The 17,078-nt window shown below is 37.0% G+C and overlaps 1 protein-coding gene across 8 annotated transcripts in view; it reads left to right on the top strand.

Moving 5' to 3' along the window:
* The window catches only part of rgs19 (regulator of G protein signaling 19), a 62,944-nt gene that overhangs the window by 6,014 nt on the left and 39,852 nt on the right, over window positions 1-17,078 (top strand). Inside the window, exons 1-3 of one of the 8 annotated variants that reach the window (XM_067371662.1) lie at window positions 4,461-4,870; window positions 9,892-9,947; window positions 10,849-10,959. The exons of 2 other annotated variants lie outside the window; for them this stretch is intronic. In XM_067371662.1, coding sequence (XP_067227763.1) covers window positions 10,945-10,959 — 15 coding nt within the window. In that variant the 5' untranslated portion in view covers window positions 4,461-4,870; window positions 9,892-9,947; window positions 10,849-10,944. Of the gene's footprint in view, window positions 1-4,378; window positions 4,416-4,458; window positions 4,871-9,891; window positions 9,948-10,848; window positions 10,960-17,078 lie in introns of those variants that run through there. 5 more of the 8 variants (XM_067371661.1, XM_067371659.1, XM_067371658.1 and 2 more) reach the window with 5 other exon arrangements.

The following is a 17,078-nucleotide window of genomic DNA, read 5'->3' as shown; positions in this document are numbered from 1 at the left end:
AACAATAAAGACATTAGGATTAAAGATGTATTATGTAAATATATTAAAGCATAATAGTATATAATAATATATAGTGCAGTTAATAATTTCTTGGGAACACACCATATGCACAGGAAAAATGGTATCTTTATTAACCATATTTTTATGAGACGTCTATTCATGTTTATTTAATTTATTTTGCCCCATAAACTCATAAAAAAAATGGCATAAGATGAAACGATATAACTCAATACTAAATACATTGTAAGAAAGAAAGAAAAGAAAAAAAGAAAAAAGGTCACGTCACCCACCCGTAAATGACAAGTTTCTGATGTGATTGATAACATAATTTGCATACATACATAGCATGCATGATGAACTTCACTATTCATGGTTGTTTTCAGAAATGGTTTCAGGTTTTTAATTGTGTGGCCTGTGCTGCAAAACGTAGTTCAGAAGTGCTATGTTCAGAAAAAAAATGTTATGTACAGCTCTATTGCTCCACATTCAATTGAGACTGCAGCAGGCATAGAAAGTGGCACAGGAAACATGCTATTTTTTTATTATTAACTTTTAGAAGTGCACAAATTGATGGCTTCAACCTTTAGACATGGAGTAAAAGCAGCTAAAGTTTTGATTTTATGACATTATTACACTGTACTTTTTCAGCGGAGGTAGAGCTTCTGTCACTTTGTGTGTGTAAAGTAGACAGGAAATCATGCTCTGACAAGTTTTCTGTTCTATTTCCTCACAAGTGCATATTTAGTACAGTTTCAGATTTAGATTAAAGGGTTAGTTAGTGAATTCCACACCCGTAAGACCTTCGTTCATCTTCAGAACACAAATTAAGATATTTTGATGAAATCCGAGATGTTTTTTTTTTTTTTTTATCCTCCATTGAAAGCAAATAAATGACCACATGCAATGTCCAGAACAGTAGAAAAAACATTGTTAAAATAGTCAACTATTTTGACTACAGTGGTTCAACCTTAATGTTATGAAGTGACGAAAATACTTTTTGTGCTCAAAAACAAAACGAAAATAACGACTTTATTCAACAATTTTTCCTTGTTAGTCTGTTAAGCAGTTGGTGCAGTGCTGTTTTCATGTTTACGTCCGAACGGCGGCTCATTATTGGCCAGCTCCTGTGTCAGCATCACACGCATGCGTCGTGCTGCCCACATGAACAGTGTCGGCCAATACTGAGCCGCTGTTTGGACGTAAAACCTGGAGGCTGCAACGAAAAAAGCATAGCAGGGGAGAGACGTGAAGAGACAAATTTATTGAATAAAGTTATTTTCGTTTTGTTTTTGAGCACAAAAAGTATTCTCGTCGCTTCATGACATTAAGGTTGAACCACTGTAGTCAAAATAGTTGACTATTTCAACAATGTTTTTTCTACTGTTCTGGACATTGAATGTGGTCATTTCTTTGCTTTCAATGGAGGATAAAAAAAAAACATCTCGGATTTCATCAAAAATATCTTAATTTGTGTTCTGAAGATGTGCAACGACTTACAGGTGTGCAACGACATGAGGGAGAGTAATTAATGACTGAATTTTCATTTGTGGGTGAACTAACCCTTTAAATGATCTAAAAATTTGCATTGCCTTTGCATATTTACATATTTTTATAAAAAAAGATGAGTTCCGTCGGTATGGTTTGCAGAGATGGATATCTTAAACCACATCCTATTACAAGAAAAAAAACAAAAAACAACTCATTCTGTCTGCTGTATAGGCATTATTCAACAACAGTTCCTGAATGAACAAAACCAGTGAAAATAGAAAAGCAATGTGACCAGTCACTGGAGCAGAATCCTGAATAAATGATTCCCTTATTCAGGGCCTTCAGGGTTGTGCAGGGTTCATAAGGGGCTAGTCATCCTCTCTGAAGCACTAATTCAATCAGAACACCGCTTAGCAAACACAGCTCCTTTAAAAACAAAAGCGTTTCCCCATTTCAAATTGCAAAGGTGGCATTTTTACATTATATACAGTAAGCTAAAGTTTAACACTGGCTTTATGAGACAGTAGTTTCCATGAGTTGTTGTTGCTATAGGGCATTGCTTGAACAGAGATCTGAAAGTGTTATTTAGTTCATTCATTCCTTCATTCATTCATTATTTGCAGGTGGTATTAGGGGGCAGGACAATCTCATTCTTGAGACATTTGTTTGGCTGAAAATCTTTGTAGTGCAGTCATGACCTAAATGGTTTTTCTTTTTGCATTTCTGTGTTGCAACGACTTTGATACCAAGTCGGTGCTGAAATTTAAAAAAATGTGGTGCTGTTGAGCGGATTCGTAAACCCCTCTGATTGGGCCATTGTGTTCACACACTCATATGTCTGTGATTGGCTACAATGATCAACGTGCGGAAGTGTTTGAATTTGAAAGTGTGAGCGGGAGCGTTTGAAAGCAGGCGTCTGTCAGTGGAATGGATAGATGCCTGCTTTCAAACGCTCCGTGTGTATCTGTGTAAGCGCTCGCTGATGTCTATTTTTCAACATGTTTTTGAAGGGTTGATCATTGTAGCCAATCAGAGACATATCTGTTGAGCACATGAACACAGTGGCCAATAAGAGGTGTTTACGAATCCGCTCAACAGAACTCAAACCGTCACATTTTTAAAATTTCAGTACTGCAGCGGGAATTCAATTGCAATAAAATGCATTGCTAAGAGTATTAACAAGACACAGAACAGACAGTAAACATATCTTTCTATAACATTATTTTTGCAAAAAAAACATACAGAACGTCCAATGAATGACTCTTCTGATGTGTTGAACATTGTGACTGCCAAATTCAAATCGCACACTAATCAGCAATGTGCTTTTGGTTTCTAGGAAGACTGTAGTTTCTTTGAATAAAAGTGTCAGTTAAATGATAAATTAGTTATGTCTAGTAAAAGTGTTTTACTGGGATTATTGACACACTTTACGTGTAAAACCGATTATTATTATCAATAAAATGGTTGAAAAGGGAAGGATTGGGTTGTTAAATTGTCAGAAAGTTGATTAAAGGGACAAATGCTGACCAAGAATGTTTTTCATGATGCTGCTTGTTTTATGATGAAACACAATGCTGGTCTGCAAATCCAAGCCTCGACTTGAACGCCTCGCTTGTCAAAATAATTCCGATAGGCATTGTTTTCACATCATATGCCGAAGTAAAACTAAGCAAATAGTTTTACAGACCTTCAGTGAGGAGTTGAATCAGGACCCAAAGTAGTTCTGTTGATGGTTTTCAAGGATGAGGTCATCATTTGACTCTAACAAATGAAAGATGAATATGTGGCAAAATACAAACAAGCATTTTGCTGTGTCTAACTATGCATGATTATGTTGAACTTTACTATGTTATATATTTAGCGTTGTTTATATCCCTGCTGTCCGTAACCCTGTCAGAACTAATTTTGGGTCACGACCCAACAGTTGAGAGCCGAAGAATTCAAGTGTACACAACTTGAGTTCATTGCGCCATTGTTGTTTTGTGGTTTTTCATGTTTGGGTCTAATGGAAAAGCCTGGGGTGCAAGTCTCCAACAGATTAGCCTGGTATCGCTGTAAGGAAAAAACAGACTTTAAGGAGGAAGCTTGAGTCATTTTGCAGCCATATTGCTCTCTTTCCTTCACTCTCTCTCTCTCTTATCTTTCATCACACTCCTCTTTCCTCCTCTTGTCTTCACTCTCTTTCACAATCAAATCCTTTCACATTCTTCTCTGTCTCTTTTCTTCTGTACTTCCTGTTTCTATTTCTCTCTTTACACTAATTTTACATGGATATGATTATCACATTCTCCGTTCCAATCCATCATGTCCCGCAAAACGTTTACTCACCCACCTCATGTCTTTCTAAAACTATGACTTCATACTGGTGGCTATTTTCCATGCAGCTTTCAAGCTTTAGGAAAAAGGTCAAAAACTCCATAAAAGTGCCATGAAGTGGTTCATACAAATATTCCAAGTGTTCTGAAGTCATATGATTCCTTTGTGTGAGAAATAGACTAAAATTGAAGTCATTTCAATATAAATCCCACTATGTTCTTCTTAACGCATTCATGAGGAATGTAGTAACATCTGATTCATGAACCAGCCATTCATTTTAAACAGATCATTTCAATGAATCAGTTGATTTGATTCACAAAATTAATCTGAATGAATGTTCTGACTCAGTGATTCAGTTTAATTGGCTTTCAAGTGGTTATAGTCTTAATTATCTCAAATAATGAGAATTTTAGTTTGTTCCTCTCACAAATCTTTCGTATGTAGAATTAGATTAATATGAACAACTGTGCTTTTGTGTTGTTTTTGAAAATTGAAAGCGTTCTCCATTCAATGTAATTGTATTGAAAAGAGCAACCAGCACAGTCTTCAAAATATCTTCTTTTATATTCCACAGAGGAACGAAAGTCATAGAGGTTTGGAACAACATGAGGGTGAGTAAATGATGACAGAATATTAATTTAACTCTTTGCTATGGAAAACCAGATTAGTTACGGCATTTTCAAAGGTGTCCAAATGCAATTTCATGAAAGCATCACTGAAATATCACATTGTGTTCGTAGAGAGGCCGGCTAACAGAGATCACTCCCTCTCTCTCTCACTTTGAGCACTTGTGTTTTTGTCTTCCATCTCTGCTTTTTCTTGCACATGTCCTCACCAATGTCTGCTTTTCTTCCCCGGTCTTCCGCTGAACGTTTCCTCTTTTCATGTGTAGCTCCCCTTCCTCCTCTCTCCTTCACAGAGTTAAAAGGGAAGTAGGAGATTTTGGTCATAGCAGGCTCAGCAGTGCCTTTAGTTCCCTACATAGTCACAAACCCTTCTACAGAAGATATAGTAGAGGTTAGCTGACAGTCCAGAGATATTATCTACCCCCAAAACCTGAAACCATGTAAGTATCAGTCTACCTGATCTATAGTTCTATTAAAAGTTTTAATAATGATATTGAGGGCAGTAACAATATATTTGTCCTTCTTATAATGGAATTAGCAGTAGTGTTTGTGGAAGTAATATTAGAAACATGATATTTATTATATTTGAGATCACATGCCAGTTTCTCACTGGGTTTTGAACCGATTGACCTTTTCACTCGCGTCTGCGTGTATCTGAGGGTGGCACGGGACCGTGGCAGCTGGATTAACATCTGGGGCTGATTTTTTTTTCATGATTTGTAGGTGATTCTTGGCAGAACTTTTATTTAACGTGAGAAGGCTGGACACAAGTTTAGAGAAGTGATATATGGTGATTTAGTAAAGAGTTCTCAAAAGGTATTAGACTTTGATGTTTTGAAGAATAGATTTGATTTGATGTCAATTGTGTGGTTTTCTGTATCATATGAATATATAAATAAGTTTTCCATTGATGTGTGGTTTGTTAGGATAGGACAATATTTGGTTGAGACACAACTGTTTAAAAATCTGGAATCTGAGGGTGCAAATAATCAAAATATTGAGAAAATCGCCTTTAAAGTTGTCCAAATGAAGTCCTTAGCAATGCATATCCACTCACAAAAATACATTTTTGATATATTTACGGTAGGAAATTTATAAAAGTTCTTCATGGAACATGATCTTTGGCATATCCTAATGATTTTTGGCATAAAAGAAAGATCGATAATTTTGACCCATACAGTGTATTTTTGGCTGTTGCTACAAATATACCCGTGTGACTTATGACTCGTTTTGTGCTCCAGGGTCACATATGATTCGATGTGGAAACAAGTCTGATGTGTAAATAGTTTAGCCAAAAAAACACATTTTACTAGAGCTTTCCAAATAAAGTTCCAGTGGATGAGAAACTCCAGAAAACGTTGGTTGTGTAAAACTGACCTGACCTGTGACATTAAGATACAACCTACTGAACAAACTGTACTTCATACCCAGGCTTCACGTTGGTCCTGGAAATACCAGATCATTTCAAAAGTGTAATTTACAGGCCTGGAAAAGTCATGGAAATTGATTAAATCATAAAAAGGTGATTGAAAAGTCACGGAAATGTCTTTAGTCAATTTAGGCAATTATCACTCATAAATGTATAAGTAATGGAAAATAATGGAAATTCACTGGTCAGAAAATGCAAGAACACTTTCCATTCCTGTCAAATTAAGATAGATATGTAAGCCAAATAACTTGAGATGATGAGATGAACTGTCAGGTGTGGTTGAGGGATGAGGCAAGGACTTAAGCTTGGGACACATTTAACGACTAGCTAAGACTGAGCACAACACACGAAGACTGTTTCCTTCGACTGAAGCAGATTTATATACTTACACAAGTAGACTTGTGCCGATATTCGGTAATGCGATAAATCGCGATAATGAATATGCACGATATTGTAATCGTCGGCACTTCAGAATACCGTAAATAATAATTTATTACCAATTATTAATTTTTTATAAGGCAATTAAGAATACTTTACCCATCAATCATATAAAATGCACAACACTGCTGTATTCTGCGTCAAAAGGACACGCGCTCAGATGTAAACAATCCCAACGTGCACGAGAAGCACATGGCGGAACCAGTGAAGGAGACGAGCTGAATGAAAGTGCGCGTTCACTCTCTGACAGCAGAGGGCGCTGATGGAACAGCAGCGGTTACCACGGAAACCGTGCAAACAAAGTAACTGCGCTAGTGAAGTTTTTAAAATGCTTCAAACAGCCATTCACTTTTTTGCAATCTCAGTGTTGTTCATCACAGCACCAAATACTGAATACTTAAAAAATACTTAAAAGGATATTTATTTTCATACCCAAACATTTTTATATTTTAATCTGGACTACAACATGCCCTAATGATTAGAAATGTTCTGATTATTTGTTATTGTTCAGTAAAACTTTGAAAACATACAGCTTCATTAGTTAACATGTTGATTCATTATCACTTAACTGACAATAAAAATACTTCTAAAGTATTAATTATTAATGTTAATTTCTTAGTTACTATTTAATAACATTACTAAAATCAAAATAACTTATTTAATGGACCTGAGATAAAACTAACAATGATCAGTTGTGTTTCTAAACTAACATTAACAAAAAATAACACTTTCTGTAACAAATGTAGCTATTGCTCAATCTTAGTTAATGCATTAAATAGAGTAAAGTGTTATCTGTTGTTCTTTATAGCCTAATTCTTTTGCATTTTAATCTGTTTGAAAATTTCAGTCAGAGTTGTTTTGTTTTATTACAAAAAGAGTTCTTAAACATGTTAAACTGACAAAAATGGTTTTGCAACTTATTTTAATACCGTGTACCGTGATAAAAGCTTCATCAATTAATCGCAACATGAACATTTGATACCGTCACATGCCTTTACACAAGCAATTTGAACACCGACTGAACGCAACTGGCTCTGACTGGATGTGTTTGAGCACGATCAGTCATAATTATCAATTTACATTCATAATCGGCCTTACAATCGTTAAGTGTGTGCGCGGCTTTAGTTGCAGAGTTTAAAGGGCTTTTTATTGAAAACAAACAAGAAAACACTGTCCAATAGCAGGGCAAGGCTAGATACAATAGGGAACATATGATGACGATCTTACACAAGACAGCACACGGTGGGAATAATAGAGGGCAAAGAGGGAGAGCAGGTGGGGAAAATGAATTACAATTATCTCTCCTAATGTTTGCTCACTCAATGTATTTGTGGTTTTACAATGGGGTAATTTTGTTGCGCAATCACTTACACACAGCACAAAGTAGTTTGATTTCAAACTTTGAACTGAACTTACAAAAAAGACAAGTTGTCTTTTAAACAAATAAACAACAACAACAAAAAAACTGAAACAAATTGCAAATAGTAACGCAAATAATACTATATAAATATACAAATGAAATAAACAGTGCTTTAAGTTTTTCAGGTAGGTAAAACAGTCAGCTACAGAAATACTAGAGAAATTGAAATGCATAATAACACTGGACAGTCTTCATTGTATCCTGTAAGGATTAATCTTTACAATTAAAGTTACTAAAGTTATTCAGTCATGAGCACTGAGTGGTTTTCTCTTTTTCTTTTGTTGTTTGAATTACCATTAATAACACAGACCGCAGCAGGTATATTATTAGGCTGCTGAATCATTTTTTAAATTACATATCACAGAAAGTTTTCAAATGAATGGTTTGATCTGATAATCTGTGTGGATTATATTACTCACTCAACCAACATGCTATAGAGCATAAATGTTTAAGTGAATTGCATGCATTAAAAGTGCAAAACCTGTGGGAATTATTCACAAAATTATACCCACAATCCCGCACCAAAAGAGGGCATTCATGTCCAATTTTCTACTAGGAAACTCATATTTATGATAATTCCAAGATGGCAAGTGAAGGCAGCGTTAGACATGGCACATAGAAACAAGCTATGTGCTGACACCAAACCTAACAATACAAGAACACCTGGCCATGATGGCCAATGAAAACTCACAAACCAAGTGTAAAACAAAAACATACCAGACCAGACAAGAGCGCATGGTGAGGGAATGAACACTCAACCTGTTTGCTCACAACAAAAGACAAAACGGACCTCAACACTGAACCAAACCGATCTAGACAGGTATCCAGACACCAAACTCCACATACACAACACATGACACAGAGGAGAGAGCACACAGCTCAAACACAACACACTTACACAGAGATAAGACGATACATGAGTGTCAGGCTTGTTTCACCAAACTAAGAGTAAGACCAACCAGGGCTGCGTTTCCCAAAGCGAACTATGGTCGCAAGCTCCATCGTTACCAACAGAGTTCAGTGGGACGTACACCATAGTTGACTAACCATGTTTTCTGGAAACGCACTTCAGAGTGACAAAACCCTGATGTGAGCTTCCAGCAGATAGTACTTTGTTTGTCCACAATGAATATGAGGAAGATGCTTGACACGGTCACAACAAATCAGAACATATCTGAATTTAGTATTAAATTATTATACACTACCTTTTAGGAGTGTAACGGTACATGTATTCATACCGAACCGTTTCGGTACGGTGCGCGTGTGTACCGAAGCATTGCATTGCAACATTGTAGCCCAACCACCAATAATCGCATTAAGTTCTGCGTTTTGTTACTTTCCATAAGAAACAAAGTGTCATCTTCAAATTCTGTCCACGAAATCACGAAATTCAAACAGAAAATGCCGTTTTGACGCTCATTGATGCGGCGTGACAGATCATTGCACAGGCAGCACGAGTGAACGCGATCATCTCTTCCTCTTTAATACTAGTTACGTAATGAATGAACATCTGAAGGTTTGTTGAAAGATACAGTACAACTTACTGAAACGGTCATGTCTCGTGTAATTGCTCAATCAGTGTTTCAGCGGCGGAAAGACATCAATGAAAGCTTGTAAACAATATGACATGTAGCATTTACCTCCGAAAAGTCCAAAGTTTGTTAGTTTGCTAGAGAAATGAACTATTTCGCTTAATATATGCACTGTATTAGTCTATGTAATCATTATATTTTACTTAACCTATTAGTGATGTTCTGATTAATTTAGGCTGTTTGAATAAATCTGTCATGAAAATGACAACTACTGTGTAGAAATGATTATATTTCAACAACGAATTGGAGTAAAAACATTTAGAAGTTAATGCAAAAACTGCCTTAGGTGCAGCTTACATGTTTGCATACAATTTGTTATTTGAGTGTTTTATCTAAAAAAAATAAAAAGCAATTGAATTTAGGCTAATAGTTTGGGCTCAGTTGTTAACCTTTAATATTATTATAGCATAATGCTCAAGTAAGGGCTGCCTACAGAGTTTATAGCATTAGAAGAGATCATTTTTTATCCTTAAGAAACTTTTAGTTATAATTTAATTTAATATATTTAAAGACAAAAACACAGTTTGTTTAGTAAACCACTGTTTAATAAATAAATAAATAAAAAAGCAATTTTATGTTTAGTTTTCTCCCCTCCTGCTGTACCGAAAACCGCACCGCACCGTGACTTAAAAACCAAGGTACGTACCGAACCGTGGGTTTTGTGTCATTACACCCCTAATACCTTTAAAAGTTTGGGGTCTGTACGATTTTTTTTAATACTTTTATTCAGCAAGGATGCATTCAATTAAATGAAAAGTAACAGTAAAACCATTTACAAATGTTACAAAGTTTTCAATTTCAAATGAATGCTTTCTATTCATCAAAGAATCCTGAAAAAAATGTACCACGGTTTCCACAAATATTTTAAGCAACCGTTTCCCCATTGATGATAATCATAAATGTTTCTTGAGCAGCAAATCATCATATCAGAATGATTTCTGAAGGATCATGTGACACTGAAGACTGGAGTAATGATGCTGAAAATTCAGCTTTGCCGTTCTGGGAAAAATTACATTTTATAATAACACATAATTAATGCTGTTTTTCTGTATTTGATCAAAAAAAAAATGCACCCTTGGTGAGCCTAAGAGACTTTCAAAAGCATTGAAAAATCGCGCCCAAACTTTTGAACTCTAGTGTAAATGTGGAGGAGGAATTAGGGTTTAGGAAATGGGCATTGGACAAGCAGTTTGGAAAATGGATGGATGTGTAAAATTCTCTGTTAAATCTCATACAATGGTGAATTTGTCTGCAGATGTTAATTTTAATCTCTGCCTTAACAACTAATTAAAAACCGAATGTTTCACTCATTTTAGTAGATGATTAAGATTAACATGCCTGTCTAAATTAGCTTAATTCCTAAAACACAAAGTCATAGATTTAATTGTGAGCATTTGCTTGATGTGACTAATATAAAGTCTTTCTCTCTTTTTCTCCCTCACCGTTCTCTCTCCCTATTTGTGTGTCTGTGTCTTACTGTTGCCCTGTTCGTGTGTTCCTGTGCATTCCGGCCTGTGCCGTATGTGTTTGTGTGTGAAGGAGAGGTCCGCGGCCAGCGGGGGGATGACATGCATGTGTCCAGGCATTTAACATCATTGAGGATTTTAAGACTAGTAGGCTGCCCTCCGCCAAGCCATGATGGACATTCTGGTAACTGGCCTTTTCTCTCATTGCTGTTTGTGTTTGGGGTGTTTTGTGGTGGTTTGTTTGTGTGTTAATGGCACGAGGTGCGTAATGATGTGGTTTGTTCATTTTGGTCATTTCAAGTGATGTCCTGATAGATACTGTTAAACACTATTTGTTGTATCCAGGTCCAGACGGAATTGGAATTGGAACCTCCATAATTCGCAAAGTTTACGTTTTATTAAAGGGTTAATTCACCCAAAAATGCTTTCGTATGGAAAACAATTCTCACTTTTAACTAGTTGCTTATTAGCTTGCATATTGACTAGGGGTGTAACGGTACATGTATTCATACCGAACCGTTTCGGTACGGTGCGCGTGTGTACCGAAGCATTGCATTGCAACGTTGTAGCCCAACCACCAATAATCGCAATAAGCTCTGCGTTTTGTTACTTTCCATAAGAAACAAAGTGTCATCTTCAAATTATGTCCACGAAATCACGAAATTCAAACAGAAACAGAAAATGCCGTTCCCTTTGATGCGGCGTGACAGATCATTGCACAGGCAGCACGAGTGAACGCGATCATCTCTTCCTCTTTAATACTAGATACGTAATGAATGAACATCTGAAGGTTTGTTGAAAGATACAGTACAACTTACTGAAACGGTCATGTCTCGTGTAATTGCTCAATCAGTGTTTCAGCGGCGGAAAGACATCAATGAAAGCTTGTAAACAATATGACATGTAGCATTTACCTCCGAAAAGTCCAAAGTTTGTTAGTTTGCTAGAGAAATGAACTCTTTCGCTTAATATATGCACTGTATTAGTCTATGTAATCATTATATTTTACTTAACCTATTAGTGATGTTCTGATTAATTTAGGCTGTTTGAATAAATCTGTCATGAAAATGACAACTACTGTGTAGAAATGATTATATTTCAACAACGAATTGGAGTAAAAACATTTAGAAGTTAATGCAAAAACTGCCTTAGGTGCAGCTTACATGTTTGCATACAATTTGTTATTTGAGTGTTGATTATTTTATCTAAAAATAAAAAGCAATTGAATTTAGGCTAATAGTTTGGGCTCAGTTGTTAACCTTTAATATTATAGTAGCATAATGTTCAAGTAAGGGCTGCCTACAGAGTTTATAGCATTAGAAGAGATCATTTTTTATCCTTAAGAAACTTTTAGTTTTAATTTAATTTAATATATTTAAAGACAAAAACACAATTTGTTTAGTAAACCACTTTTTAATTTAAAAAGAGCAATTTTATGTTTAGTTTTCTCCCCTTCTGCTGTACTGTAAACCGAACCGTGACTTCAAAACCGAGGTACGGTGAGTTTTGTGTCCTTACACCCCTAATATTGACTGTTTATTAATACCTATAATAAAGCACATATTAATGCCATATTCTGCATGACCATATTCTACATTCCTAATCCTACTCCATACCGAAACGTAAACGCTACAACAACTACCTTAATAAGCAGTAAATTAAGAGTTTATTGAGGCAAAAGTCGTAGTTAATAGTTTATATGTGTTCCCCATATTAAAGTGTTACGGAAAATTCTATCACCATTTATTGTCACTATTTACCCTCATGTCGTTACAAAACTTCTGTGGAACACAAAAGAAGATATTTTGAGAAAAAATAATACAATAGAAGTCAATGGTCACCAAAACAGTTTGGTTATTCTTCGAACTATCTTCTTTTGTGTTCCGCAAAAGAAAGAAAGTCGTAAATGATGACAACATTTTCATGTTTGGTCCCTGTTTTGGCTAATTTGATAATGCTACCAATAAGAGTGAAGCACTTCTAGCTCAGTCTACATTTTACCATTCCAGAGATTTTCCCTCCAGAATCAGTGCAGAAAATGTGAAACATGTCTGCAGACTCCATCTGGTCCTGGTTATAGCCATATATCATGATGTTTAGCCTTATTTGTGTGTTTTATTTTCTTCACTGACAATGCTTTTTGTGTTTAATACTTGAGAGAATAATTTGGTCCTTGTTGGAGATGTTTACAGCATGTGAAGTTCTGCTCTCCTCTCCTTGAGTCTCGTCTTTTCTCCTCACATCACATCTGGTCTCCTCTGCTCTGTTCTTCTCCTGTCCTTTCATCTCCTCTCCTGTCCTTTCCCTATTCCACACACACCAATTTATAAAAACCTCCGCTAAACTTTTTTTTTTTTTTTTTTTTTTTTGTAGATTAGCCCAAATTAAGCTTAATTATAATTACTACCTCCCACAAAACATCTTTTGACATTTTTTTTGTATTTTAATTTAGGCAACATCTGTCTTTATCATGTTTTGAAGATGTTTTATTAAATTTCCGGCATTTTCAGAAAGGTGTCACTCCTCAAGCACACTTCTGTCCTGGCTAGTCTCGGTCCATCAAAGCTCACAGAACAGCAGAGATGGATGAAAAACAAGAGATACATAGATTATCATTAAGAGACAAAGACTGCTAGGAAGACAGCAAGAAAGACAGAAAGGAGAAGTCAGAAAAAGAGGGAGGGGGTGACAAGTCACATGATTCATGGCCGGTCCGCCATGGCATCTGGATAAAGTTAGAGGAAAGCAAGATTTAGATCTAAAAACAGACAAGCAGACAGACATTCATTCTGTTTGTGTGTGTGTGTGTGTGTGTGTAAGGGAGTTTTCCTCTCGTCTTTAATGGCACAGAGCAGCTTACTCATTCTGTATCTCCAGCAGTTTATTTAGTGGCATGTCTTTCTTTAGAGCTCCTCCCAGCTCCATAGACTAAAGTTTGACTCATACATTTAAATATAAAGCAAACATCAGTGCACATTCTCTCTCCCTCCCCCTCTCCTGGGTTAAGTTTCTTGCCCTCAGGAGATCTCTGAGTTTCTCACGCTTGATGCCAGGTTGGGGGTTCTCTGTGCTAGTGCTCTCAAGCCTGTTGGTTTTGATACTCCTTTTAGAAAACAAGCGGCTATGTCTTTTTTAAAAAGGGATGGATGTGGCATAGCCTAGTGGATCTGGGCTGGTTTCCAGAAAGCTGCAGGTTCCATGCCAATAAGGATTGATTCATGGTCACCATAGTGGTGCTGTAGTGGTCATGCATGAATGTTGCAGAAACATGTGCTATGTTTGGAACAGAATGCCAGTGTACTGCATACTGGGCATTATACACAGTATCCAATTTATTTTGCAATGTGGAAGTAAGCTATTTTCTTTAAGTGTGTGAGATTTCTGATTTATTTTCCACTATAGGTACATAATTTGAAGAATAACAAAATGCAGTGCATGGTAAAACTACATGTGTTTATGATTAAGATAATTAAATAATAGGATAAAATAATATGATAACAAATAAATAATTCAATTCAATGGAATCTGTATTAGCAGTGATGTGCGTACTAGTAGCTAATTGCTGAAGATACTTATTAAATTTGGTCTCATTTTGCAAAGTGAACTGATGTCACCCGATTTGCCCAGTCGATTTTTGGGTGCATTTGTGTGAGTGTTTCTGCTCAGCCTCATGCTGTAACCTCCAAACAAACGTGATAGTTTAGTCATGTGATAGAGTGGAAGAGTGCAGCTCTGTATTGCTTTAAAGGGCTGCTATGTGTGTTTGCAGTGATTTAAGACCAAAGTGTATCCAGTTCCTGGTGGGCCGCTGCTCTGCTGCGGTTGCTTTTTAGTAAAACCACTTCCTTTTCTCATTGGTTCTTTGAGGCAGCTCCCTCTTATTTTGAACTCTTACTTTCATAGACCACTAATGCTTCTGTTTTTTTAAGTCTCTGATGCCCTCAGAGTGTGTATGTGAAGTTTAGCTCAAAATACCCCACATATCTTTTTTTATAGTATTTTTATAGCCACTTTTTGGGGGTGAGCAAAAACGTGCCGTTTTTGTGTGTGCCCCTTTAAATGCAAATGAGCTGCTGCTCCCAGCCCCTTTCAAGAAGAGGGCGGAGCTTCAAGAGTCCATGCTCTGCCATACCGACAACAAAACAGGACAATCTCATGCACTGAAAATGTAGAAACTGTGCGGTGTTCAGTTCAAACTGGAGTCAGACAATGATGCCTACAGAGCCAGAGAATATATAATGCATGGAGATAGAGCAGGTATAGGCCTATACTTTAGTCCAAACTTGGTCCAGGAGGGCCGCTGTCCTGAAAAAGTTTAGCTCCAACCCCAGTTAAACACACCTGAATCAGCTAATCAAGGTCTGACTATGCATACAAGCAACTTTTGAGTTTGGAGACCTCTTGTTTAGTTTAATTACGGTTGTTGTCATATTGCTTTTATCCACTATTAGTACAAGCCTTTGTAGTGGATCCCGTCAGAATGATGGCCAAAACTTTACTTATGAGTTTTATGAAGCTTATTGTACATCACACAAAAGATGAAGCATCCGTTTTCACTCCAGAAAATCACAGTACAGTACAAGAAGTGCACATTAAAGCCTTATCCATAAACTCTCTCTTCCCCTTGCATTATCATCAACATACACAGCAAATTACACAAAAACACTCGTTACAACCTTATGCCTTTTCGAGGGGGTGCTTAATAAACTAGTAAACGTTATATCTGTAAAACAACTCCGATGAACTGTAATAAAGTGCTTGTGATTAGTATCGCTCCAAAGACTATATGTAGTTCCAAATGTAGGTTAAACATTCAGTCCTGTCAATCATCATTATGAGTGTATATACGCAGCAGGCACTGCGTCATCCTAGCGACAATTCTTCCAACATCACTCCTGTTCCCCATCTTCCCCTCTATTTCTCTTATTCTCCCTCTTCACAGTACTGTTATAGGAGGGTTTAACTCGGAGCGTCCTTCGAGGACAGCAAGCCAAGTTTGTTTACCATTAATATTAAATGGGCAGGGCAAACTTGTGAAACGCTGGATCACGAACAGTTTGAAATCCATCTTTGAGTAACTGTGTTTTGTATCGTCCCTTTGTACAAAGCAGTCTGGTGTAAAATGATTTGCGCAGACATCAAAAAATTTAGGTATATGGGGATGCATTCCCTTCAAAAATAAACTATTCCACGGTGTGGAGTTGTTTACGAGACATTCTTGTCGCTATAGCTGCTCCGGCTTAAAAAAAAAAAATGTCGACAAAGTACAACTCGCTTAGGGTGGAAACTATGCTAATACAGCAGAGTCCGCCAGCAGTCGTGGGCGGGGCCTAGGCATTTTGTGACATCACAAAAGGTAGAATCTGCAAACGGCTTGTTCTGAGACCTTGCTTATGATTTATGGGGATTAAAAAAAGAGTTGGTGGATTTTTGTCATTATATAGTGGTTGTGTACACACACTGCCAACACACATTTATGTTCAATCTAGGGCTGTCAACGTTAATGCATTAATGCATGCGATTAATTCAAAATAATTAACGCATATTTAATGCAAAAAATTACGGAAGCAGGTGAAATGGTGTCATAACGTAATTACGTCACACAGTTAGATGATTTAAAGACCATGCTGATTATATCAGAGATGGCAGAGAGAATAATCAATTCCAGTGTATGTTGCGCTTTAAAACACAGAGTCATTGTATCTGAAGAGCGGAGCCCTCCCGCATCGCACTGTTCATGTCTGAACGGAACGTCGAAACATCACCGCTGTATAGCCAAATGATATGAAAACTATGATTCTCGGATGGATAAAGCAAACCAGCGTCTTGCTATGAAAGTTTTGATGGAGGATGATTGCAATCAAAGTAAAGACAATTGCGGTGACGTACACAAGCACACGTGAGTCTGTTATATTGATGGGCAAACAAATCGTGTATGAGCGCTCCCAATGCACTGATCTTATGGTGCGTTCACACCGGACGCGAATGAAGCGGTAAGCGCGAGTGATTTACATGTTAAGTCAATGCAAAGACGCGAATTGACATCCTGCGGCGCGATTCGCGCGAATGAAGCGGCGCGAATGACGCGATTCGCGCGAATGACGCGGCGCGAATTGAGCGATTCGCGCAAGTTGAAAAATCTGAACTTTGGCGAATTTCCGCGCCGCGTTAACCAATCGGGAGCTTGCTCTAGTAGTGACGTGACGTAGCGAGCTGAGGCAGAAATTCGAAACAACAATGGAGGACAAAATCATCGTCGCTGTACATCTTCATACATTTATAGAAACAGAAATAAAAAGGACT

Source organism: Chanodichthys erythropterus, chromosome 20 (assembly GCF_024489055.1).
Source record: "Chanodichthys erythropterus isolate Z2021 chromosome 20, ASM2448905v1, whole genome shotgun sequence".
In the NCBI taxonomy this organism is placed as follows: domain Eukaryota; kingdom Metazoa; phylum Chordata; class Actinopteri; order Cypriniformes; family Xenocyprididae; genus Chanodichthys; species Chanodichthys erythropterus.
This window is presented reverse-complemented; position numbering and strand designations above follow the sequence as displayed.